The sequence below is a fragment of the Alosa alosa genome, chromosome 8 (genome assembly GCF_017589495.1).
Source record: "Alosa alosa isolate M-15738 ecotype Scorff River chromosome 8, AALO_Geno_1.1, whole genome shotgun sequence".
NCBI classification, from domain to species: domain Eukaryota; kingdom Metazoa; phylum Chordata; class Actinopteri; order Clupeiformes; family Clupeidae; genus Alosa; species Alosa alosa.
In genome coordinates, this window is record NC_063196.1 from 27,441,130 (window position 1) to 27,468,849 (window position 27,720).

A 27,720-nucleotide genomic window follows, 5' to 3' on the forward strand; every position below is an offset into this window, starting at 1 on the left:
GTAGACTAAACGACGCTACTTCTGAAACTGAATAGCACAATCACCTAGGCTGAAGTCGGGTGAACTGCATATTCTGGAAGCTTTTGCCATAATCTACCTGGCGATTGTTGTTAGTTTCGTTTAGCTTACTTAGACTATTTATTTTTTGTGTAAGACAATCGGAGTGCAGATTTGTCTCATTGCGCACAGCGAGAGGGTCATGCGTCTCTGCTGGAATGTCTAACCTGAGATAACATTGTGGAACACCTCGGGATCTGGCTACCAGGTCACCGCTGGCTACGATTGGATACTCTTGCCATCACCCAGTCTCGGAACCGGACCCATACCTATAAGGCTTCAACATGTCTGACCGGGTCTCCGTCGTGGAGTTCATGGACATAACCAATGAGGATTATAAAGCCCCCACAACCTCAATTTTCACTACTCGGATGACCAACTGTCGGAACACGGTGACCGCTTTGGAAGAGGTGAGTTAGTTTCGTGTAGCGTAGGCTACTATGTGAAAGCTCACTGACACCCATGGGAAAGAGTTGTATCTGGGGTGCGGCTGGGTGCATCCACGCTGAAAGCAGGCATGTCTGTCTGTTTAACTGTCTTAAGCAATCCCGTTTAGGAATGGCTTGCAATCAGCTGTGACTGCATAAGAGAGGAAAATTACTTCCTGCTTGTGAAATTGAGGTGTATCCCTCGCCCTTTAGGTAAACTCTTTGGATAAAGCACGAACTGCTCAATTGCGGTAATCCATCAATCTATCTGTTCTTGAATCAGTCTGTTCTCAAATTCGTTTACGTTTCAAAGTGGATTGGCATGCTCGGCGAAGATCTCCAGTTTTGAGCAACTGGTGTGAAACGTTGATAGAACACTACTGCGAGTCTGTATGTCCAGGCGCCATTACTGTAAATGGATAGTTCCGAACAATATCATGTTTATTAATCTCACTATATAGTTGTGCGTTTAAAGTAGCAGCTGTTGAAACTGTACGTGCGTAAGTGCTGGAATTTTTGGCGTGATGGTCTTGAGTCGGACAAAAAACAGCTATCCACTCCAAGCACAGAAAAGGGTTTCGCTTAGACCTGCTGGTTTTACTTCTGCACTTCCAGTCATTGTGTGTAAGAAACTGTAGGGCACTTTAAGTCCAAAGTACAACTCGGATAACACCATGTGGTGTTAAGTGAACTTGTGCAAAAACAACACTTTCATGAAGTGGTAAAATATTGTTAATATTAAACTACTGCTTATTTATATTAGTCAGGAGTAGGATTAACAGCTTAATTTTACTTGAGGGGCAGCCAGGCATCCTGGGTATCTGGACATGGTTGGACTTGTTGGCATTCTCTTTGTGTTAAGTGACCTGAGGATAAAGGAAGTGACCACTGGAATCAACTGACTTCAGATGCTTTTTTTCTTTGCAGCTCTGCCTGAAGTAGCTATTACAACATCAGCACAGATCTGTCTCAACACCCCCCCCCACACACACACACACACAAGGAAGTCCCGTTATAATAATAAAATGTGGTCATTTAGATGTAAAGCAGTCGTATATCTGGTTGCAGACAGGTCAGGCTGCTAAGCCATGCGCCAGGCAGTTTGTTGTGAGCTCCCTGCCCAGCACACTCTCTGTGTAAACAGAGAGACAGAGCTGTGTGGTGTGGGCTTGAGAGACATGACACAGAGACTGGGAATGATGTGGCTTTGGACCTTGTCACATGACAAGCTGCTGCTTAGCATCACCAGTATCATCATTCTCTCTCTGTCTCTCTCTCTCACAGACGCACACACACACACACACACACACACACACAGTCTCACACACAGTCACACACCACACACACAGTAACACCCAAACACATACATCACTTATTATCTTATGATGAAGGAGTATCATAGCTGATAGCTGTTTTTCCTACTCAGTGCATGTTCCAACCACAGACACATAAAACATGTATTTGCAGGCTCTCTCTCTCTCTCTCTCTCTCTCTCCCCTCTCTCTCTCTCTCTCTCTCTTTTCTCTTTCTCTCTTTCTCTCTCTCCCTCCCTCCCTCCTTTAATCTGAGCAGAACATGGGAATTGTGGGATATCTCCTCAGGGCAAGGGTCGGCAGGTTTCCCAGCATGCTCTCTGGCAGTCCGTTCCTTTACTCTTGTCTCAGCCTGTACCACTGCACTGACTGTAGGGTTCCTGTCCCAACCTGTATGATTGTCTCGCTCTGTTTCTCTCTCAATGTATCTTTGTCTCTCCCTCTCTTTCTCTCTCTCTCTCTCCCTCCGTCTCCCTCTCTGTCTCTTTCTCTATCTGTTACTGTTTGTGTGCATTGACCTTTTTCTTTGTCATTATGGAGACCACATCAATTTTCACATGGCCCATTTATCACCTGTGAGAGTTGTTTTGAAGTCTGTGTTTGTGTTTTCATAGCTCTTTCAATGTAGAAAAAGCTCCTATCCCATATCAACAACACATGGGACCTTGGTCCTGCAAGTCAGTTTGATTAGTTTGTCAGATTATCAGTCTCTCACACTGTCAGTGAATCATTCAGTCACTAATGATGTCAGTTGTGACAATCACTGATAGAGATCTGCTCTTGAACAAACAGAAGGTAAGTGGACGTCCAGTCTCAAAACTCAGAAATACTGTCCGTCTGTTTGACACAGACATGCAGGAAGCAGGTGACAGATAGCGAGTCTGATTTATTCATGCTGCATATTGGTAAAAGGGTGTGATTTCATAGCCCTGCCTATCTAGCCTTTCTATCAGTTCTTCCCAACACTGCTGTGTATCTGAGATTAGATGACTGATTTATCAGAATAACAGAATGACCAGATGAAGGATTCAATGACTGTGCGAGAGACTGAAAAACGGATATATCATTAAGATGTTTTCTGTAAAAACAGTTTTGTTTTATGCTGTTCTGTTTTATTCTGGACTGTGTACTTCTAAGACATACTACACATGTTCACACAGCTGTTGGGTGTGTGTTTGGGAGAGTTCCACAGTGAGGAGTTCCACAGGAAAAATAAATGGAAACAGTGCAGTTAACAGTTAAGCACCTCTGCATTCGTCAAGGGGAAATGTGTTTTGGTGCGATTGATGATGTACAAGGATGTGCACAGCCCACACAGTTCACACCTTGGTTCACACACTGTAACGTCACATGCACAACAGGTGTGGGAAGAAAGACGTTTTGGAAATGTCATCATTGGAAAACTTGCGCATGTTATCAATTACATTACATTACATCACATTTAGTCAATAACTGCTCCAAGCTGACCATGTCTTACCCCATTTCCTCTTTGCTGTGGATGAGAGAGAATGGCACTAACTTTAGTCTGTGTGTCTGTGTGGATGAGAGAGAATGGCACTAACTTTAGTCTGTGTGTCTGTGTGGATGAGAGAGAATGGCACTAACTTTAGTCTGTGTGTCTGTGTGGATGAGAGAGAATGGCACTAACTTTAGTCTGTGTGTCTGTGTGGATGAGAGAGAATGGCACTAACTTTAGTCTGTGTGTCTGTGTGGATGAGAGAGAATGGCACTAACTTTAGTCTGTGTGTCTGTGTGGATGAGAGAGAATGGCACTAACTTTAGTCTGTGTGTCTGTGTGGATGAGAGAGAATGGCACTAACTTTAGTCTGTGTGTCTGTGTGGATGAGAGAGAATGGCACTAACTTTAGTCTGTGTGTCTGTGTGGATGAGAGAGAATGGCACTAACTTTAGTCTGTGTGTCTGTGTGGGTGAGAGAGAATGGCACTAACTTTAGTCTGTGTGTCTGTGTGGGTGAGAGAGAATGGCACTAACTTTAGTCTGTGTGTCTGTGTGGGTGAGAGAGAATGGCACTAACTTTAGTCTGTGTGTCTGTGTGGGTGAGAGAGAATGGCACTAACTTTAGTCTGTGTGTCTGTGTGGATGAGAGAGAATGGCACTAACTTTAGTCTGTGTGTCTGTGTGGGAAGTCACTGAGGACTTATCAGAGGGAACAACAGCTGGGCTTTTCCCATGCAGTTGTTTCCACGGTAACTGACTGGGCGCCCCACCCCGCCTGGCCGTGTTTTGATAGTAGCTGCGAGCTAGCAAGCAAAAAGTTAAATCCCCTGATAGAGAGAATTCCCATACAGTGAATCAGAATACGGGAGAAGATTAGAGAGGGTTTTTGACAGAGCGGTGGGTCTATAGAGGTGGGAGTGCCAGTGAGACAGAGAATAGACTGTTTGTGTGTGTCTGCGTGTATGAGTGGGTGGGTGCCTGGATGTTGTTGATTATTTGAATACGAGGAACTGTTATGGAAGTATATATCATTGGGGGGGGGGTGATATCCAAGTCAGTTTCATCTTTTCCCCTCTGTTATCTTTCAGTGATGATGTGTCTTTGTTTTCTCTCTCTCTCTGTCCGTCTGTCATCCTGTCAGGCTTTGGATGTGGACCGAGGTGTTCTGCACAAGATCAAGAAGTCAGTCAAGTCCATCAGCAGCTCTGGTCTGAGTAAGTGCCAGGAAATGACTCTGCTTCACCACTTACCAGACTCACACACACACACACACACACACACACACACACACACACACACACACACACACACACACACACACACACACACACACAGCATTATTAGGATGCTGAATACTCCATTTTGAGTCACTGTTTTGGGTCCAAAAGGGGCACCACTCATCTGATTTGGTTAACCAGTCTGTGAGCAATACAGACTGTCGCTGAGTCAGTAAGCTAGGCAGCCAGCTAGTTTGTCTGTCACAAAAACAGTATATACGTTTTCTTGAAAGCAGAATAGATGCAGAATAGTGTTGCCATCTAATTTCATCTCATTTTTTACCAGTCATTTGCTAAAGACGGTCTGTGATAGTTTTTTTTTTTTTGAAAATGATATATTTTTTATCATAAGTTACAGACTGAATAACAGACTCAGAATACAGTAATTAGAATATCAAAAAATTGGAATAGTATCTACAGTGCCTATTAAAAGTATTCACACCCTACTTTTCTACAAAGAAATGTTAATTAATAAAAAATATATCATGCAAAACAAGCAATTGCGTATATATTCACCCCCCTTGAAGTGACTGACCTAAATCCACAGCGGTCCAGCCAATTGGTGCTAATTGTCTCACAATTAGTGAAATGGAGATTGCCTGAGTACAGTAAATGTGTATATAGTCCGGCAGCCAAATCCCATAATTTAGTTTTTTTTTTTTGCTGTTTCTTGCTGTCAAGGGGTAAGTCAATAAGATTAGAGAGGTTGCCCGATGATATCCCTTGGGCAATTCTCGATATTCAGCCTTTCTTGTCCAATGTGTTGAATATAAGGCGAGGCACCACAGGTGAATAGGGTAAAAATATTAACTAGCAGATATCACTATGAAACTTCCCCAGTTGATTACTTACATTAATATGGAAAAAAATATTAAGTTATCTGTAATATAAAGTTTAAATATGCAAATTAAGCATAATCTAAATAAATATGTGCTGATTTGCATTAACTTAAAAAAAACTAAATCGCCAGGTTCAAAATTACTTTTTTATTGTGTTGACATATTAGGTGAAAAGTCTTTTACACAGGGAATTTTAGATATCTCTTTTATTTATTTCGTAAATCAGAAAATACTGCCAATAGCCAAAAAAACTTTTCGCCATGTTTTTAGGAATAAAATGTCATATAAAAAGGCTAGGAATAACATATCAACAAACCCCTCTGTAGAAGCCTTTTAAATATAGTTAGGTATAAGACTGGAAACTTTGGTGTATGTAGGTGCTTCTGAAGTGCAGATTTCATTCTCAGAGTGGGAGAGGAAACTAATCCATGGGTGCTACGTGCTAGCATCTCTCACTAGCACGTCTCTAGGTGTGGATAGAGGTTTACCAGAGACTTTTATTTCTAATGAGGGGTCAGTCACAACACTCAAAAAATCCTCCATAGTATGACAGTTGTGTACACATATCCCGCCCCTTTCATGTGGTGTGATCTCACTGCTGGAGCAAGGTTGGTCTTGCGCACGCCGAAATAGATGCCCGATAAGTGCCCAAAAAGTGCTACAATATGGCTGCTGAGTGGAAGGACTTGCCTAAAAGGACTTTGGGTTTACTTACTGCACAGCTATGTAAATGACTACTGTTAGCCTAAACTGCCCTCTTTTAGCTGATTTCTACAGGGTGTCTGTTCTACTGTTCTAATATGTATAAAATATACATTTATTTTTATTCTTTATTGCAGTAGTAGTCTATGCTCAGAGCCTAAACTCGTCATTCAAAAAGAGAATATTCATTTTTAAGTATTGAAATATTGGAACCTAAAGTGAAGGAATACTTCAGTTGGAAATTCAACTGCCATTTGAAGAAAGATTCATTGATTCGTTACTAAGCCCAACCAGTCTACCAGAAAATGTCAAACTTGCACCAAACGACATTTTGGAGATGATCAGATGTGGCTGCAAGAGTGAAAATCCTTGTAGCTCTAACAGATGCAGTTGCCAGGTTAATGGTGCCTTGCACAATATTCTCTGCCTGTTTTAGAGTAGGATGAGCCAGAACTGGACAATTATCAGAACTAATACTAGGAAAAGTGTACATATTCAGAATTATTACAGGCAATATCTGAAATTATAAATTCATTATTTGACATAGAAAAGGGTTACATTTTCCCAATTTGAATGCATGAAGTATTGTCTGAATAACTATCACACTGCAAACTGTATTTTAGTACATTCTATTTGAGTTGATTGTTTGCTTTTTCTATTTTTTTTCTTCATGATTTCGGCACATAGGGCTTTAATGGTTAATGTGTGTCACTGGGCAGCCTCCTAAATATTAAAGAGCCACCCAAAGTCAACAAGTCTAAGCAAAAATGAATAAATAAATAACCCACAAAAACAGGTCTGACCCATGGCTCCCGGACTGGCATTATCTGAAATATAGAAATTCATTAATTCACTTAGTAAAGGGTTAAATTATCCAAATTTGAATGTACTCTCTGAAAAACTATCACACAGAACACTGTATTTTAGTACATTTTAATTGAGTTGATTTGCATTTAATATGAGTATGCCTACTCATCTTGAAATTAGAGGTATATCCTATTTCATGATTTTGGCACATTGGGCTTTTACATATTTAAACATTAAATTACAGAAAACTTGTAATACAAATTTCCTGTGTAAAAGACGTTTCATCTAATATGTAAACACAATGAAAAAGTAGTTTTGAAACCGGCTTCATCTAATGTTCAGATTTTTTCTTTTTAAACTTTATGCAAATCAGCACATATTTAATTAGATTGTGCCTAATTTGCATATTCAAACATTACATTTCAGATAACTTGTAATACATTTTTGTCCATATTAATGTAAGTAATCAACTGGGGAAGTTTCATAGTGATATCTGCTAGTTAATTTTGTTACCCTATTCACCTGTAGTGTCTCACCTTGTATTCAATACATTGAACAAGAAAAGGTTAATATACAAAATTGCCCAAGGGATATCACTGGGCACCCTCCTAAATCTTAAATAGATACCTTTGGTCTACAAGATTCTGCAAAAAAAAAAAAACTTTAACCGACAAAACCAGGTCTGACCCCATGGCTGCCGGACTATATAGTAAAGTAATATAAAGACACCTGTGTCTAGAAGGTCCAATGATTGGTCGATCAGTACTCCTGGCTATAATTCCACCATGAAGACTAACACTCAGAACATTTCAAATACAAAAACATTTGGAAGTCTATCATTAAGGAATGTAAGGAATATGGCAAATGTGCAAATGTTGCCTAGAGCAAGCCGTCACCACAAACTGAATCACCATTCGAGAAGAATAATGGTGGGGGAGGCCATCAAGGCACCTATGACAACTCTGAACAAGTTAAAAGCTTCAGCAGCTGAAATGGGATAAACTGCATACAACAACTTATGCGTAGAACCACTTCATCATTGGTTTGCACTGTTTGCACACGTTTTTTGTAAAGTACCTTCACAATGATCTATTACGTTTATCCACTTACAAATCCCCTTTGACACCGAGCCGTACTTTCACTATTAAAAATAGCTGAATGCAGCCAGTCTCGTTCCCAATCCCTCGAAGTGATCTTGGCAGTGGTTCACTCACTCTACTAATGGAGTTACGACTAATGATTTTTGGACTGCTCTAGGAGAATTGTGTGACTTCAATACATTTCAGGAGATATTGAGAGATGATCAGGAGAGAGAAGAATGTCCATGAAATAGACGGGGTCTGTAGAGACAGAACACAGGTAAAAAGAAAAGGAGGAGGCGGAGAAAAACGGTCGCTCCACATTCCGCTCATTCTACCGACCCGCAAGAGGACGTGTCTGGACAGGCCTCTCTCCCCTCACATCTCTGCTGCTCTCAGCATCTAGTCAGCTAGCTTTTCATCTATTCTACTCGACTCACCCCCAACTCTGTCAGTTATCTCCTACACCTTCTCTTCTCACCTTGCGTTCTCTTTCTCTCTCTCTCTTTCTTTTACAGAATCTTTTTTTTTCTTTTCTCCTAAATCCCCCTACGGTCTGCCCAAAGCCCTTGGGGCCTTCCACTGTAATCCAGAACAAGGTTCATCAGCCTCAAGCCAGCTATTTACACACGTCATTCTCAGGAAATGACGAGTAACTACTCTGTATACACCTGCAAATCTGTTGTAAATGCTGTGTTCACTTATCACTCCAAGAGAGGGGGGACCAGACACTGCACGTTTTTGACACATCTGTACACAGGCAGCTGACTAAAGTCCTACACTCAATGTGTGTAATGACACCCCAGGCTAAGCTAATAATGTAGCCTACAACTGTAACAACAAGTGAACAAGTTGCTTTCCTTTTTTGGCCTGTCTAGGTAGTGGGAAGTCATAGTGCTTGTGTATGTCTAATCTCCAATGTTCAAAGCTTTTAGGTTGTAGAGATGCTTGTACTGAAACAAAAGTCCCACGTGTAGTCTATGTACAGTATGCAAGATTGCTGCCATGCTGCAGGCTTCTGTTTATCTTGTGACTCCCATTACGCTCTGGCGCAACTGGCCTCTAGTTTCAGTTCCAGATTTTAATGTGCTCTCCTGTGGTTCTCCACAGCCAGGCCCTTTGTGTTCTGGCTGGGTTACTAGGTCGCGGTCCCTTAAGCTTTGACCCTGAGCAGCCTAGTGCTAGCAGAACAATTTACACATTCCACAGATTAGAAAGTGCCCTGGGGCATTAGTGAAAGATTTTGCAACGAGGGCTTGTGGTGTGTAGGTGGATGTGTGGCCATTGTGGTTTATCGTTTCATGCCCTTTGCTGTTTGTTCAAGCACAGTTTTAGCCCTGAGGTAAACAATGGTCCGAGCGTCACAGAATTTCCATTCGTTTTATTACAGGATGAGGTGGTCATAGTGAACGATTTCCTATTTTTACTTCACTTCATGTTTTTTTTAAATGGCCTGTTTTTTCACAAATATTCAGTGCAGAAGTGGCCACATGATACTCATCTGACCAGCCTCTTGGCTCGTATTCTAAATTTAAATAGTGTTGATTTCTTGAATTTCTCCTGGGGATCAATAAAGTATCTATCTATCTATCTATGTTTTGTAGACACCCGTCACCCAAAATACGTTTTCCACAATTCCTTAAATATTGTCCTATCTAAGAGTATGGTCTGACTGTGGCTATGATCGGCGCTAGGAAGACTAAGGTTGTTCATTTCCAAAGCAAACACACACACACACTGACAACAGATTCTGTGCTGTGCTCTCACAATGAAATATAAAGTAAGTAAACTTGGTGTAAAGATGCAATAGATGTTATCTGATGCAGTTGTGTGGATGGAAAGAAACGTGAGGTTATATTACTACATCTATTTCGACATATTACTACTATCACTTCATCTCTCCTGCAGGTCTTTGTTAGTGTGCTGCTTGATCCAGTGTCTCTCCTAGTTGACACAAAGCTCCTAATGCCACTGTGTGATTGTGTGTCGTTGCAGCACATGTGGAGAATGAGGAGCAGTATATCCAGGCGCTGGAGAAGTTTGGGGAGAACTGTGTGTACAGGGATGACCCCGATGTCGGTTCGGCCTTCCTCAAGTTTGCTGTGTTCACAAAAGAGCTCACCGCCCTCTTCAAAAACCTGGTATGAGGTTACTGTTGGCTGAACTTCACTTCTCATTTTCCCCCCTTGTTCTCATTTTCTCTCTCCATTGGCCGATTGCTTTCACTTGTTAGGTCTCACATGGTTTGTATCTCTAGATCTTACCTATTATCACTTCTCCAGATTCTTGTATATCTTTCATTGTCGTCAAAGATGCCTAGCAGAGAGCTCTTAGGACAAAAGAGCTTGTTGTTCGATGAGGCTATTTGATCATTCAAGAACCTGCCCTGTCCTGAGCACAATGCAACATGCAAAAAAATAGGGATCTTGTTTTTCCATTTTACTGACTCATGTGGAATCCTCACACCATCATAAATGTGCTATGTGCTTTACCTACTGAGCAAAATGCTTTGTAATCTTCCTGTCACTATGTATTTAACTGTGGTAGCTGAGGTCTGTTTTAGACTGTGAGGTTTATATTACCAACTTTAATGTAGCACAGTGGTGAGGAAGTCTACCGTTTTTAGACTTCATGCTAGCATGTTTGCTTCCGTCTGATATTGCATATTCAAGCATGGTGAAGGAAAGCATGGGGTGCTTTGTCAGCTGAAGTCACAGTCTATGCCTTTCTCTGTTTGCAGCTGCAGAATATGAACAACATCATCACGTTCCCATTGGACAGTCTGCTTAAGGGAGACTTGAAGGGCGTGAAGGGGGTATGTGGCTTAGCTGTGTGTTTCGCTTGTTTTCCTCTCATCATCTCATGTTATTTTCAGGACAAATGAATAGTGAAATAGTTCAAGCACCTTACGTACATGGCTAAATACAACCTCTTATGTTCTTATTTATCACCCCCCTGCTTCTGGCTCCATGTAATATTTATGGTCTCTTTTTATGTGTGGTTTTCACAGGACTTGAAAAAGCCTTTCGATAAAGCCTGGAAGGACTATGATACAAAAGTGTAAGACATAATGTTTTTTCTTCTGCTTCTTCTTGTACAGCGAGCAGTCAAACACTTTGGTCTAGACAAGTTTCAGTTCAGAGTCTATTGACAAGGCAAATAAGCTAATGGTGGTTTATACTTCAGTTTAAAGACTACGGTAGTTGCCAGTGTAGTGTTCACTGTTCAGTGCATTAGACTAGAACAAGCAATTCATATGGTTTAACTAAGGAAACACCATCATGTAGTAAGTTAGATTTATACTGAATGCTGTATGTTACCTAATAGCAATGTGACTCATAAACAACAATATTTGAGTTCTACAAAATGATTTTGTCCCCTAGCTAAAGCTTACTTTAATTAGTCTAATGAAATGGAAAAAGCACACTCACTCACACCTTTAGCTAGACCCTCTTGGATGATTGTAGTGGCACTATAACAAGTCCACGGTTATCAGGTAGAGGGCCAGGCCTTGTATAAATACTCATTCTGACCGTCAGCGGGATTTAAAAAAGGGCTTTGTTTCGGTCTCTGACATCCCTTTTATCCACAGGGTTTCAAAACAAGAAGCCGATAGTTGGCTGAGGCTCAGATGCATGTTTAGCCTCTTTTATGTGTGTGGGAATGTGAAGTGGCTTGACCTATGACTTCATGTTTCAGGAATGTGCTCTGTGCTTTATTGACTCATGTTGAAAACTGTAATGTTGCCATAGAAAATCAGAGAGGTTTAAAGCCGCTCTGTTGGATATTGTTCAAAAGAGGGTCCTTAAAACAGCTTTTGTGTAGCTCTTGACTTTCAACATCTCAACATGAAGTTTGACCCTCCAACTCTTTGACCCCTCACATAGCAACAAGATTGAGAAGGAGAAAAGGGAGCATGCAAAGCAGCACGGGATGATCCGAACGGAGTTCAGCGGAGGAGAGATCGCCGAGGAAATGGAAAAGGAGAGACGCCTTTTCCAATTGCAGATGTGCGAGGTACTGATCAAGCCTGCAGTACAGCTTCCAGCCACTAGGGGCAGAATTGCCCTGCTGATTGATTTCCTTCTGTGTCAATGAACCATAGCAGGGTGTGGGAGATAGCACCATTAGACACCATTGCCAAAAAGTATAACCTTAGCTACCCCCCAATGATACAGTCATGAAGTGAAAAAGGGAAAGTATTTATAAACCACAATGATACAGTTCCTTATGTTACCATTTGCTATTTGTTTTGTCTGTATCTCAGTATCTTCTCAAAGTGAATGAAATCAAAGTGAAGAAAGGTGTGGATCTTCTCCAGAACCTTATCAAGTATTTCCATGCTCAGTGCAAGTAAGTCACAGTGTTCCTTTCCATCCTCTTATAGACCCTTTCAACAAGGTAAACAAAAACAATGCTTGAACGTTCTATTTGGGCCCCAATCTACTTCCTCTGCATTAAGGGACTTGCCTAAAAGGACTTTGGCTATAAGCACATAGCCAATTAAACATGATCAAGGAAAAAAAGTGAGCGGGGCACTTTTTGAAACTAGTTCAGTTCTTGTGTGAGCCTATCAGTGCTTTCTATTGAACACACTTTTAAAAATACAGCGATGATACAGAAAACCGTGATAATTTTGGTCACTATGGACCCTTTCAAGAGAGTTCCATTCTCAGCATCATAGTTGGCCCCACAAGACTTCCTTTTTAACATTCCATATGTTATCTTAATGCAGAGGAAGTAGATTGGGAACCAAATAGAACGTTCAAGCATTGTTTTTGTTTTTGTTTTTATTGTTGAAAGGGTCTATAGATCATTTATGATGTATGATTGCACCTCATAAGTGTAATTACAATGAGAATGTTTATCTTTAATGTCACAGCTTCTTCCAAGATGGTCTGAAGGTGGTGGAGAGCCTCAAACCTACCATGGAGAAACTCTCTACAGACCTTTCAGCAGTAAGTCGGGTGATCGTATTGTTCAATGCTAAAAAGAGCAACAATGTCAATGGGATTTTTTTATAAGCTGTTAGGGCTAATGACAACAACTTATGATTTGCTCTGTGACAGATCAAGTAGAGCCAGGATGGGTAGAGGAAACAGTATACCTGGCCTATAGACCTGATTTACATTTACATTTACATTTACAACATGACCTTTTGCAGAATCCTTTACTTGTAAAAAGGGTTCTTAACAAACAAATTCACAGTATAGTCACAAGGAATGCAGTGGAATTAAATTGGTATGTCCTTTTTGATTGGATTTTGTTTTATGTCAGAGGAGATCATAGGAGACTTGGAGAGATGCTGAGGAGAGATGCTATAGTAAATGGCCTTTTGAAAGTACAGAGTCTACTCATGGCCATATATAGTACTCACTCTAAAACCTCATGTGGGAAACACAATCTGAAATTAGTCTGCGGTCGACCCAGCAGGCTTTGCCAACACAGATAAGGGGACTGAAAGGTGCCAAGAAGTGCATGGGTTCTCCCTGTGGAAGTAGTGAAAATATCAAAGTAGTCAAGGAGTCAAAGAATATGTGTATTATGCATAGTGAAGTGTCTATGTTGTGCTTCTATACTTTCTTTGCAGATCATGTGTTAGGCAGGCAGTGACAGGCATTACAACTATCGTTGTCTGAGGGTCCCAGCAAGCAAGAAGTAAATTCACAGTGTTCTATGGGAACAAAAATGAAATGTCAGCCATTGCCAAGGCTTCTTCTGCTTCTTCTTTATTGGCTTGTAGAGCGAGCAGTTCTTGCCATGCCACAAGGTGTGCACCACACAGCATGTGTGAATGTGTATCTTGTGATTTGCTCTGTGACAGATGAAGCAGGGCCAGGATGGGGAGAGGAAACAGTTGGCACAGCTCCGGGACGCACTCAAGTCCTCCCTGCAGGCAGATGCGAAGGAGGTGAGTGGCGTTTTTTCAGAAGACGTTGGAAAAATGAGTAATGTCTTTCTAAAATGTTTCCAGTTGTTCACTTATGTTATCGGGTTGGCTCTTTTACCAGGATGCCCAATCCAAACAGAATCCTGGCTACAGTCTTCATCAGCTCCAGGGGAACAAAGCCCATGGGACAGAACGTTCTGGAATGCTGTACAAGAGAAGTGAAGGGTAGGTGGGCCTTTGTTGAATCATGAGTTATAACTGTGTGGTATCCATTGCCAGGAAGGGAGATAATGTTGACACACACACACACACATATGCACACACACACACACACACACACACACAAACACGCACACACTGATCAGTTCTCTCACTAATCGGCTGCTTGTTGTCCAGTCTGCGAAGGGTCTGGCAGAAGAGGAAATGTTCGGTGCGGAACGGGTTCCTCACCATATCTCACGGAACGGTAAGAACACATTCAAAGTGAGGAGTACTATGCATTCTCTAGCTTCTCTCACCCATCTATCTGATCTGTCTGTTGATCTATAATATACCATCTCACACCTTTATGCACCTAGCTTCCTTAATCTTATCACATGTTTTTTTTTAACAACCATTCTAATGTAGGCAAACAGCCCACCCGCCAAATTGAACCTGCTGACCTGTCAGGTGAAGCACAACCCAGATGAGAAGAGGAGCTTTGACCTAATCTCACGTGAGATTCCCTTCTTTACACATATTTCACCCAGCCATAGACCTCTGAAGTTCACTTACAAAAAGGAGCCAAAGCTGCCATATGATGCCATAAGAAAAATCGCAAGTACCCTGATCTCCTTATATGGGCAAAGATTTTATGTAGGCGATCTTCAGAGGTCTACTTCACCAAAGAAACATGGATTACCAAAGCTTCCACACAAGCCTAGTCAGAGTGAAGCTGCTTCTCTGGTAAAATATCAGGTGGCTGAAGCCATCATCTCCATTTGAATGGACCCGTATCAATGTCTGTAAAGCAGAAGAAGCATATGAAGTCCAACGATGATACTTCCATGATGTTTCCCATCAATTCCTGTATTAGGTCTGCTATTTAGTTAAAGGTTGTATCAGCGATGGTGGGGTAACGTCACTTCTGTTGACGTTAAAACAAAACAGAGAGCTAGCTCGCTACTTTTTCCCCCACCCTCCCGTGCAATTGAAACTCTCCTGAATGCGCATCTCGTCGGTTATTGGTTGGAACACTTTATTTTGCCTTTAAGACACTTGTTGTTAGCAATTGTTTTTGTGTGCAGATCTCAGAGCCTAGGCTGCCTATAGAGAAGCATTTTTTGACGGCCTGCTTATGGGGCGGGTAGCGGATCGTTAGGGAAGATTAGATGAATGTGATCATTTATGTTTGGGCCTTTTTTGGGCCTGCAATCGCTGATACAACCTTTAACACTGTTGTTCTCTCCTCTCGTTTGTCACCCAGATGACAGAACATATCACTTCCAGGCAGAGGATGAGGGAGAGTGTCAGATGTAAGTGGCCTTGAATCATGTTCATAGAGCATGTGTTCTATGTTCTATATTCTGTGTTCTGTTTTTTACCATTTGCATTGTGTGTTTCTTTTGTTCTTTTTTTCTTCTTTTCTTTCTTCTTTCTATCTGTTTTTACGGCATACAGTCATAAAAACCCTTCTAGGGACAAGTGTCATAAATTAGCATTAGCTATAAACACCATGATACTTGCATCAGATAGCTGTTTTCAGTTATGTGTATACTGCATCTGTCCCTATCAAAGAAACTCTAGTAATAATAAGTAAGGGATAATGGATGACAAGGTGGTCTGTTCACAGAAGTTAATGCACGGTCGAGGTTGTAAAACGGCCCGACGCGAAGCGGTTTAAACCTCGTAAGTGCATTAACTTCTGTGAACAGACCACAGTGGAGTCCATTATCCCGCTTATTCCACTGTTGCCACTTGCGTTGTGTTCATTTCCTGTTACAATTTAAACGTTTTAATCGCTACAACTTGTCTTGTTTGTAGAACTACTTTCTTCCAACACATATCAACTAATTTCTTAACTTGCAGGGCAAACTGCCATTACTAGTTCTAAATGGATGGTTGCTACGGCCAAAGGCCAGTCGTTAGTTCTATCTCTCCCGTTGTCAAGCGGGCATATCCCAAGATTCTGATGAACTTTAGCTTGGAAACATCGCTATTTTACTTAGCCTGCTGTCATCCATCTAGCTAAAAGCCACCTCCGTCATATGCTACAATGTTGCCATGTTCTGAACGTCTGCATTTTACAGCTCGGATGCAACGTGACAGTTCATTTAAACTTCACAACGAGTTCGGCGAATTAATATACAAGTGTGATACGGCCCACAAAATGGATCTTCTTCATAGATGTGCAGATAACATACGGTTAATGGTCGTTCTAAATTACGTAGGACAATGGGAAATTCAACCTGTTGACCTCTAATTATGCTATAGTAAGATGGAGACAGGGATCTGGTAGTTCACCTGTTTATCACCATTAATAACTATATTATTTTAAGCATATGCACTGACATGTCAAATTCTGACATAATCATATGCGTCCCGTCATAGATATTGATAATGAAATTATCAATGAAACTGTGAAAACAGACAATGATCAAACAAATGATGGTTTCATGATACAATGATTGATTGATTTCATAGATGGATTGATTGATGGACATTATGATTGTTTTGTGTCTGTAGTTGGATCTCAGTGCTACAGAACAGTAAGGAAGAGGCTTTGAACAACGCTTTCAAAGGTGACCCTGAGGAGAGTGGCGAGAACAACATTGTCCAAGAGCTGACCCGCGCCATCGTTGAGGAGGTCAAAAGGATGAGCGGCAACAGCGAATGTTGTGACTGCGGAGCGGCCGGTGAGAAACTCTTCAGGGTTTACCAGGAAGAAAACAACACTGTTTTGGTTTCCTAGGTCAACTGCTAGAGAATAATGATAGTTATGGGTGCTGGGGATGCCTTTGTAATAATTGAAGTAGGTCGCTTTGGATAAAAGCGTAAGTCAAATTAATAAGCATGGAGGGAAATGGTAACACACCTGTTATTATCAACAGCCAGGGGCCATAGTGAATGATGGTGTGTTGTTTTGTTTCTATTTCAAGCCACAAGGCCCCCTGGGGAAATAGGCATTGTGTTTGATTTGTCTCATTGTCTCATCATTACTGTAGCCATTAGTGTTGACAGGCAGGTTCGATGGGGTTTTTCCAGCGAGAGGATACCGTAACTAGCCTGTCATGACTCAATCGTGAGTTGGGCTGCTTGTAAGGTCAAATGAAGAGGTGATGATATAATAGCAGGACCTTCCCTGGATGTTTGTTTGTGTCTCAGAAGCCTTTCAGTGTCAGTTCGGATTCAGTTTCAGTTTCAGGGTAAAGTTTTTCAGGGTAAATATGTCTGTCTGTCTCTCAGCCTTTCTCCCCCTAAGATAGAGAGGAAACTGCAACACCTTGATAGATTATACTGGTACAGGTGCTTCTTTTGTGCAGGACAACTTCAGAGTAACATAAAATAAAGTTTATTTATAACAAGCTTGTAGCAGGAAACAGCAAGTTGGGTGTCCTGACTAATATTTCAGATAGTTAACAAGGTTACTCAGTGGGTCACCACTTCCTGCTTCGAGCTCATTATAAATATGCTGTGCTTTCTACATCAGAGTTACTCTGATGAAAGTCTGACTGACCAAAACGTTGGTTTATAAATAAACCGGAGCAAGCAGTGTTGCACTTTCCGTTACTCTGAAGCCTTTCTCTTTCGAACCTCTAGAAGATTGTTTTTTCTTTATGCCATTTGACACCCCGTAGGCGTGCTTAAAGTACCTGTTCCTTAAAGTACCTGACACTCCTTTCGGGTGTCAAAGGTGAAATCGCCATAATTACGCTGAAGAAGGGACGTCTGTGGGGCGATTAAAAAAGTGTAAAAAAGAACTCTGAGAGCTATCCTTTATTTCTAAAGTTTATTTTGATGCTCATGAGGATTTAGCACTTAGGTGAGAATATACTAAGGTGTTAAGGGTGTTAAGTCCGGTTATTAATGTGCAAAGTATCAATTCAGTCTGGGACTTGATGTATTGACCTGTATTGATGTATTCCCCTAAAGATCCAACCTGGCTCTCCACCAATCTTGGAGTGTTAATCTGTATTGAATGTTCTGGAATTCATCGGGAGATGGGGGTCCACTACTCCAGAATCCAATCTCTGACATTAGACGTCCTTGGGACCTCGGAACTTTTGGTGAGACTAGAATCATGCTTGTAAAATCTTTGTGGAATTTTTTCATGAGTTTCATTATGAGTGTGGGAAATCAACTAAAGAGTCCTGCACTGCTAGTAAAGCTGTTTCTTGTAACAAACTACTCTGGCCACCCCTCAGCTGGCTAAGAATATTGGGAATGCTGTCTTCAACGAGGTCATGGAGGCTAATCTGTCAGCAGAAGATGTCTCCAAACCCAAGCCCTCCAGTGACATGTGAGTGACATGACAAGCCACACTCATGATATTTCATTTGAATCAAGTCGGCATTACAATTTGAATAGTCTACAATGCATTTATTATGCTTTATTCCTCGTCTGTAGGCTATACTAGTTATGTCTACTAGGCTTGTGCAAAATTCCAGAATTGAATTGAAACTGGCTCTAAAATTCCAATTCAATTCTTGAATTTCACTTGCATTTCAATTGAGGTAGCAAACAGGAAGCAGAATTGCAATTTGAATTGTGCACAACCCTGATGTCTACTAGTATAGATATAGTAGTTATGCATGAAAAATGGATTTTAATGCATATTATCTATTCATAAAAGGAATAAGTACCTTATATTTAGCTATGAACAATTTACTGTAGGCCTACTACTTTCATGTCTGTGGCCCTGTGTACGTGTTGCAATTTGTAAACGTATTACTTATATTTGTTTCTGAATGGAAATATGTTGGTTTTTAATCATACCACAGATGGCACACTGGATTGGAAAAATGTCATGTGAATGTTATTTGCTCTTCTATTGTGGCACGCAGGCAGACAAGGAAAGACTACATCACGGCCAAGTACACGGAGAAGCGATTCGCTCAGCGCAAATTCGCCGACGCCACGTCCAGACAGCACGCCCTGCGGGAGGCCGTGCGGATCCGCGATATCCTCACCCTGCTACAGGTCTTCGCTGAGGGAGTTGACCTAATGGAGGCCATCCCCCCTGGCCAACATGAGCATGTGAGTGAGAACCCCATCCCACACAGTTGATGACTCCATATCTGGGCTGGGTAGGGGCCAGGTTTGCGTCATCTGCTGGAATGTTATACATTTATGTTTAGCTATGGCCTTTTGGATGAAATTGTACCCACTGGGTTACAAAGGGACTTTGGATGGTTTCCTGTAAATTTCTGAGCTAGTATTTTAAGTGTAAGTTCTTAAGTGTGAGTTCTTATGAAGCACAGTGTGTCTGCTCTTGAGGTAAAATATGGAGAATTATTTTGGTGAAAAGAATGGGGGATTGAGTTCTAATCAGTTTTCACAGCTGCAATGATACACACACACACCGCATCGATGCATTTGAAACTGACTGAACAGCCTTCTATTTGCCCCTTGTTATGGAATCTCTCTCCTGACCCTCCAGGAGCCTGGCGAGACGGCACTGCACTTGGCCGTGCGGACGGTGGACAGGAACTCCCTCCACATCGTGGACTTCCTGGCACAGAACAGGTAAACTACGGCAGCCAAAAAGGGTCATGTGTATGAGGAGGGTTTAACATTATGCAACATCAGGCTATGTTGTCACTTACTGTGACAAGGAAAGGATGGAGGATATATGCGAGGGAAATGAAGTGGAATTTAAATGAGGTCGATATGAAATGATAACAGAACTTTGAATGAACCTTTGGTCTGCTGTTGACAGCCATGAGGTTTTATTGCACTGCTAGTATATTTTGGCACTTGGGTTATGCACTGTATGGGTCTGCAGTGCACACACATTGTCATATACAACATTCTAGATCATGCTCATGTTTAAACTGTGCTGTAAGTTAAGTACTGTCTGCGCTGTTCTAGGTTTATGAATTTGTTTGTATGTGTTTTTTAATACGGATGTATGTATGTGTTTGTAATATGGATGTTTGTATGTAATATGGATGTATGTATGTGTTTGTAATATGGATGTTTGTATGTGTTTTTTAATACGGATGTATGTATGTGTTTGTAATATGGATGTTTGTATGTAACATGGATGTTTGTGTGTGTTTTAAATATGGATGTTTGTGTGTGTTTTTAATATGGGTGTTTGTGTGTGTTTTAAATATGGATATTTGTATGTGATTTAATGTGGATATTTGTGTTTTTAGGGTGTTTGTGTTTTTAATATGGGTGTTTGTGTTTGTGTTTGTAAAATGGATATGTGTATGTGTTTTTAATATGGGCGTTTGTATGTGTTTGTAATATGGATATTTGTATGTGTTTTTAATATGGATGTTTGTATGTGTTTGTAATATGGATATTTTTATGTGTTTTGAAAATGGGTGTTTGTATGTGTCTTTAATATGGATATTTGTGTGTGTTTTTATTGTGGATGTTTGCATGTGTTTTGTGCAGTGTGAGCCTGGACAAGCAGACGGGCAAAGGGAGCACAGCTCTGCACTACTGCTGCCTGACGGACAACAGTGAATGTCTGAAACTGCTGCTAAGGGGGAAGGCTTCTGTCGCTACAGGTAGACAGACATCTGAGTGTTGAGAAGTAAACCATAATGATGATGAACTCCAACAAAGTCAAACAGAGAGGAGTGTTCACTAAGCAGTGTCAATGCAGTGTCAGACTGCATTAACGGAGAAGAACATCCGCTAACAGATCGAAATTCTATGAAAACAAGCAGTATAGCATTATTGTTTATAGTTACTGCTAATACACTGCACATACTTATATTTAATTTATACTACTCTAACCCACCTTCTGAAAACAACTGTATACTACTGTCTACGCTGCACTATATCTTTTGTCCTGTCAATGCACCAACTACTTTTTATATCACATTGCACTTTTCTGCTTTTTTGCACTTCTGGTTAGACACAAACTGCATTTCATTGTCTCTGTACTTGTACTCTGCACAATGACAATAAAGTTGAATCTAATCTAATCTAATCTAATTAAATGAACTCACGACTGCAATCTCTTCTGCTCCTTTAGCCAACGAAGCAGGGGAGACTCCTCTGGACCTGGCCAGGCGTCTCAGACACACTCAGTGTGAGGAGCTGGTAGGTACTTGGGGATCAATAAAGTATCTATCTATCTATCTATCTACTTCTCCTCAGAAGAGTGCTGGGAGTGGAGTGCAGCAGTCGAGTGCTGCAAATGCTGCAGGGTCAGCAGCATCGCATAAACTGGTATTAGGAGACTACAGCTGTGAGAATGGTGGACATGAGGAAGAATTCTTTGTCAAAAATTGTTGCTGTAAGGCACTAGTCTGTTACATTGGAAGGTTATGAAAGTGGCATATCATGTTGACTACTGTGTGTTGATTGCATGGACAGTGAGGGGTATATCAGTTGCTCAGCCAGCAAAAGTGATGCAGAAGCCTTTTACCTCTGTCATCCTCGCTGTCAACACTGACCTCAACCTACCCCCCTCCCCCACCCCCCCAATCTGACGACCTGTTTTTTCCCTCTACTGTGATTGACAGCTGACACAGGTACAGACAGGCAAGTTTAACGTCCACGTGCACGTGGAGTATGAGTGGAGGCTCCACAACAACGACCTGGACGAGAGCGACGAGGAGATGGAGGAGAAGGTGAGGCGCCAGGCGGAGTAGAAAACAAATTGAAACACCAACACTAACAACACCGCTCCATTTCACTTGCACTTCCAACCATAGTATACAGTAGTCCTCCACAATGCAAAGGCCATTGTGTTTATCAGAGGGAAACAATGGCCAAAGATGGAGGAATAGAGATCTATTCTTTCTCGATTCTCAGACAGCTGTGAACTTGTTTCATGGTGTAAATGGTTCCCATTGGTTCACAGTGTGCACCTCAAACACCTTCCTTGCTCCCTTGATGTAATTGTACAATTGAATCACTTTTGGGAGGAAAGAAGACAGTGTTTGGATTTCCTTTATTATCCGGCGCCTGTTGGAATACCGTATATAGATGTGTGTGTGCGCTTTCCCACATTACACCTTAGCGTTAGACCTTTAAGCGTTTGTACTTGCTTGTGGTCTGCAGCCCATCCCTCAGGGCCGGCGAGAGGAACGCCCAGTCAGCTGTTTCATCCCGGGAAGCGGCCCCATGCAGCCGAACATGGCCTGTCTGGCCCGTGACGCCGCGTCGCTTGTGGCCAGCAGGGAGCGCCAGCGAGGCTACAACCCCAGCATGGTCTCCAACGAGACGTACGGCACCATGTTGGACCTGGCCTCCCCCCCGCCCAGTGCGCCAAGCCTGCCGGGCGGCCTCGTGGTCCCAGCGGTCCCAGCGGTCCCAGTGCCCCCACTCCCGCCACGCAACCCTGCCAAAGGTAAGGAAGACACCGCTCAGGTAAACGCCCACAACTGGACACCAGCCACCGTGGAGGTGATGGGTTCATCACCATCGATTGATGGAATGATGGATTCATCATTCGTTCTGAGACGGCAAGCTTCATTTTGTTCTAAACCAGTGTTTCTCAAACTTTTTTAGACGAAGGACCACTTAACCAATAAAAAAGAAACGCACGGTCCACCTAGCTAAAAAAAAAATTGTAGACCTACTTCAACAGTATATTAGCCTACACAATAAGCCTTCTCACTGAACCACCTTGCTTATTGTCTTTGCACTTTGCTTATTGTGTCAGAGGATTCATATGATTTAAACGGGCATATCTTACATAGACAGTGTTGCAGAACTGTTTGGATTTACATACAAGTTGATTCAATATTGCAAACAACTCATCTATATTATATTTTACCACGTCTGCTCGCGCACCACTTGGGATAGCTTGCGGACCACACTTTGAGAAACACTGTTCTAAACATTACAAGACTGACTGAAGAACAGTAATGTGACGTCCAGGAAGATGCTGTGCTCCAGTGTGCTGCTGTGGTTGGGCGTTATTTCATGTGTTTCTATGCGTATGTTGCTAAATGGCTGGTTGGTTGGTTTGACTGGTTGTTGGTTGGTTTGCTTGTGGTGCTGCAGGAGCAGGAGCAGGAGCAGGAGCAGGAGCTCCAGGTTGGACGCCCAATTCCATGGAGTCCACTGGGAGACAGAGGTCTGCCTCAGACCCCTACAACCCAGAGACATACATCCCTATGAATGGTGAGGGCCTCCAACAGCATTCTCAGTCTCACAGACGGCTCCTCAGTGGAAAAAATGCACTCAGTAACAGCATTTGAGGATTTGATATTTCATTTTTTATCTATATGTTATATTTCATTTTAGACCCTGGGCTTTTGTGACAGGGTATAGTTTTACTCATTTACTTGTTGTTAGTTGAAGTTGGGTGTGTTGTTTAGGGGGCGTGGTGGAATATGGATTACTCAGCATGGCCTTTGGCATTGACATGTGAAGTAGCGTTGCCCATAGTTCTATCTATCTATCTATCTATCTATCTATCTATCTATCTATCGAAGTTCTCCAAATCTCTCCCTCGCTCGCTCCCACAGTTGTTCCTCCGCCGGCTCCACCTCCTCCCGTCTCCAAGAGAACAGCTACGGCGAACAAGGGCAAAACCCCCCCGTTGCCTCCTGTTCCAGGCGCCCCACCGCTGCCCTCCCTCCCCCACGGGCCTCCTCGCTTGCCCCCAGCGCCCACTCTGCCCCCAGCACCCCCCTACAAGCCCACCCCCCCCCCCCCACCGGTCCACCGGGCTTCAGGGCCCAAATCACCAAGCGGGTATGTGGGGTCATGGATGTGTGTGTGTGTGGGTGTGTGTGGTTGGAAGTTGTCTGTTTTGGGTTTCATTACATTATCATGACATTATGTCATCCTGTAACTGTATTTATAAGTTAGTATTTGTTGTTTACATGGGTTGGTTTGTTTGTATTTTCTAACAGTGAATTTGTAGAACTCCAGATATTCCTGACCAAAACCCAAAAGACCACATCTGTAGCATACCAGCAGCATTCATGTCAAAAAAAATCAGACAACCTATTGACTCAAACGCACTGTTAATGACACTGTCAGTGACAAACCTTCGTAGTTTGAAAGGGGGTAATCATAAATAAAGCTTCTGTATTTACTTTTATACTGTGCTGTACATCCCAACTTTAAATAATATCTGTTCAATTTGATATACATATCAAAGATTACATTCGATTTATAAACTTCCAAACATGAACAACAGCAGTTTCCATAAAATTAATTCGGGTCACTTTCACTTTTTCTAAGGTTTTCAGCTATCCATACGCAATTTAATGTTGTTATATGGAAAGCTGGATCTGCTCCAATGCTGTGGTAAAGTATAACCACCAGTAGAAATAGGAAATCCCCACTTCCTCCTTCTGGAAAGTAGTCCAATCTTTGAAAGAACTAACAATGCCCCCACCCCCAACTATTGTTTGCATGTTTGACTCCAAACACAATGCTAACAAAACTGACAGTTTTATTGCAAACAAGTGTATCAGTTTTATCTGGTTCTTCATTTTTTGGTCTATTGTCCACTTACATAAAAGCGGCCATTGTAAAAGCATTTTGAGTCAATGGGTTTTCTATTTTTACCTAAATACAAAGATACAATTTTGAATTGCAGTAATGGGCCATTGGGATTAAATTGGAAAAGCTTTGCCTGGAAAACTGGATATGAGGACATTCTTGTGATGCTTGCTATAGGTAGTGTAACTGGGCTTTTGTTTTTTTTGCAGCAATTTAGATGCCAGTGTCACCAAAGGGACAGCCAGGCGTCCCCCACCTTTAGACAGAGGTATTAACAAAGAAATATTTTAGAGTAATTACATATCACACAGTGAATTACATGTCTGAACCGTCTATATTGATACTTGTTACATCTAAATGTATTATAGTTTTTCTCAGTCGCTTTGGTGCTTTTCTCAGATCAGAATGAAAATTCTCATAACTATTAGTTCAACCTCCACAACATTGAGTCATTTGTGCACATCATAGTAGCAATTTCTCCTTCCTCTGAAGAAATTGCAACTGCTTTTGTATCAGTTGCTTTGTCATGTCAGTCAAAATGAACTATACTTATGGATGCTGAATAGTCGTTCCCAATACAACTAATAGTCTTCATTTCATTGCTTGAGTCATTTACAAAATTGGTGAACTAGTTATCAAATTCTGTCACAATGCTGTAGAATTGCAAAGAGCATATACAGTAAAACTATGAAACGTACATATTCAGTGTCTTGTACTCACGGGCAGCCGTGGCCTACTGGTTAGCGCTTAGCCAGTAGGCCACGGCTGAAGTGCCCTTGAGCAAGGCACCTAACCCCTCACTGCTCCCGAGCGCCGCTGTTATTGCAGGCAGCTCACTGCGCCAGGATTAGTGTGTGCTTCACCTCACTGTGTGCAGTGTGTTTCACTAATTCACGGATTGGGATAAATGCAGAGACCAAATTTCCCTCACGGGATCAAAAGAGTACATATACTTACTACTATACATACATACTACAGCAATTTGTAACTTTACTGTAGTTTTCAAATGGCTGTACAAGTACTGTATAATGCTGCATTTCCAGGTAGTGTCATCGAGTTCTGACCTTTTTTTGCATGGGAAATCACTGAGAGCTAACTGTCGTAATGAAAACATGACAAAGCCATTTCACTATCTTGTTCATAAACGATGGTGTAAAGACTTCTCATTTTGATGACACTGGCCGTTTCATTGACATAAATACTTGCTTTTGAGGAATGGACTATCCATTTTGAGCAAGTGACGTGCTTTTGCAGGTTATCCATTAGGATTTGCAGTTTGCACTAATTGTTTTGAGAAATGCACTAACTGCTGTGCAAATGTTAATAGTGATGTGAGAAAAGCACCAAAGTGATTGAGAAAAACTGTAATATTAACCAATATTTAATATTGTAAACCAAAATGGTGACATCTGTATTGCTGATGTGATCTCCTGTTGATGTGTGTAGCCAAGGATATCCCAGCTCTGCCGCCCAACACAGAGCCACTGCCCTCCTCTCCCCCAACCCCAAAACCCAGGAAAGTCCACACAGTGAGTACACCCTCTGAAATGAACACTTGTGTTACTGTTGTACTGAGTTCTGTGCCACACCCACCTGTAAGAGCTGGATACTGGAACGTATCCTGTCCAGTCAGCCACGCATGACATTTATGTCGTGTAATCATATTCTGTACCATCAATTATTAGTCAAAGTTTTACATACCTCTGTGTGTGTGTGTGTGTACAGAAACATAAGACTCGGAGAGTAAAAGCCATCTACAACTGCAAGGCTGATAATCCTGACGAGCTCACATTCAATGAGGGAGAGGTGATCGTGGTGGATGGAGAGGAGGACCAGGAGTGGTGGGTGAGTAAGAGCAAACTCAAGAGTGTATGTTACCAGTGGGGTATACTACGAAGCACGTTAGACATATAGGCTATCTAGACATCGAGGGCGGCTACACAAAGCCTCGACTCAGGGCCAGGGGTATAAGTTGAATGTTGAATAAGTTGCTTAATTGCTTACCCACAACCAAATTACTGACGAGACACCGATCCTGCCTGGGGATTTTTTTCTCTCAATTTCTCAAGCACACATACATAAGAAAATCACTCACAACACTGTAAGGGTAGAAATACTATTATGAGATCTTAGATCCTCCACTAGATTTCAGATTTGAGGCAGGCTACTGGCAGTGTGTCACAGTGTGCACAAGTGGAAGTGATGCAGTGAGATGTTATGGTAAGAGTGTGTGCCATGGAGGTAGTGGAAAAAAAGTGAACAAAGATATTCACTTTGATACAAAGATATTACCAGTGCAAGAATGGAATAAATGTGTCTGATATAAAACACAAAAGAATAAACAGCAATAGAAATTAACTCTACAGGTTCTTCTCCCTCAGGTTGGCCATATTGACGGGGACCCCAACCGCAGAGGAGCATTCCCCGTCACGTTCGTCCACGTCATCTCGGAGTGATCACCTCACAGTATCAACGTCGCAGGATTTTATACGTGGATTGGAAGCGTGGGAGAGAGGGAAAGAGAAGACAAGACACAGAGATAGAGATGTCCAAAAGACACCATTGTGTTCTCACAGAGGAGAAGACATGTTTGCCTCTCCACCGTAAGAATTGGCATCTTACAGAGATCATCATTCTACTTTATACAAAAACGTGTTCAGCAGCAGAATGTCTGTTTTCTATGTACCGGTACTTTGGTCGAAGAAACGGCCACCTGCTTTCAATTGAAGTGACAGCCTGATGGATATTTATACCCCCATGACACATGCAGACTAAAACAAGATGAGCATAAACACTGTAATGGAACTAAATATTACATCCTGTAGACAGTCATGTTTCTAGTCTTTTCCTACCCGTTCAGGGCAACATCTGTAAATCAGTACTGATATACTGGTCATGAAAATCTTGGATGCAAACACAGGTCAACAAGTGGGACAGTGGCATATTCCTTGATTTGCAGTTGATTGATATAGTGTTCTTCTATCTGCAACACATCCCATTTTAGAATACTTTTGAGATTTTGACCGAAGTTGCAGAGCAACTGTAGTATTTGTACATTATTGTATTGCCTTAAAAACTGCACCTAAAAAGACAATTATTTTGGTTTGTGTGAATCGCTTGTATTCTTCAGGGACAGGATCATTAAACTCATTTCTTTAAGTAAGCATTGACTTTGACTGAATGTCTTATAAATATATTTCACTACAGCTCCCAAAATGCATCATTAGCAGATCACAGG

The 27,720-nt window shown here is 41.7% G+C and overlaps 1 protein-coding gene across 3 annotated transcripts; it reads left to right on the forward strand.

Annotated features, from left to right (window-relative positions):
• asap2b (ArfGAP with SH3 domain, ankyrin repeat and PH domain 2b) lies at window positions 1-27,645 on the forward strand. Of its 3 annotated transcripts, none has more exons than XM_048250902.1 (28): window positions 1-467; window positions 4,398-4,470; window positions 9,956-10,101; window positions 10,701-10,775; window positions 10,971-11,020; window positions 11,848-11,977; window positions 12,228-12,313; window positions 12,843-12,918; window positions 13,785-13,871; window positions 13,972-14,075; window positions 14,247-14,316; window positions 14,478-14,565; window positions 15,316-15,364; window positions 16,575-16,744; window positions 17,982-18,115; window positions 18,254-18,348; window positions 18,893-19,085; window positions 19,489-19,574; window positions 20,457-20,572; window positions 21,046-21,113; window positions 21,539-21,646; window positions 22,080-22,368; window positions 23,028-23,147; window positions 23,495-23,723; window positions 24,692-24,750; window positions 25,929-26,011; window positions 26,208-26,327; window positions 26,864-27,645. In XM_048250902.1, exons 1-28 carry the CDS (start codon window positions 342-344, stop codon window positions 26,936-26,938), a joined length of 3,105 nt encoding a protein of 1,034 aa, XP_048106859.1. In that variant the 5' UTR covers window positions 1-341; the 3' UTR covers window positions 26,939-27,645. The 3 variants fall into 3 exon arrangements, with proteins under 3 accessions (XP_048106859.1, XP_048106860.1, XP_048106861.1); XM_048250903.1 differs by having other exon boundaries at window positions 23,034-23,147; XM_048250904.1 differs by having other exon boundaries at window positions 23,040-23,147.
• The last annotated feature ends 75 nt before the right edge of the window (window positions 27,646-27,720 follow it).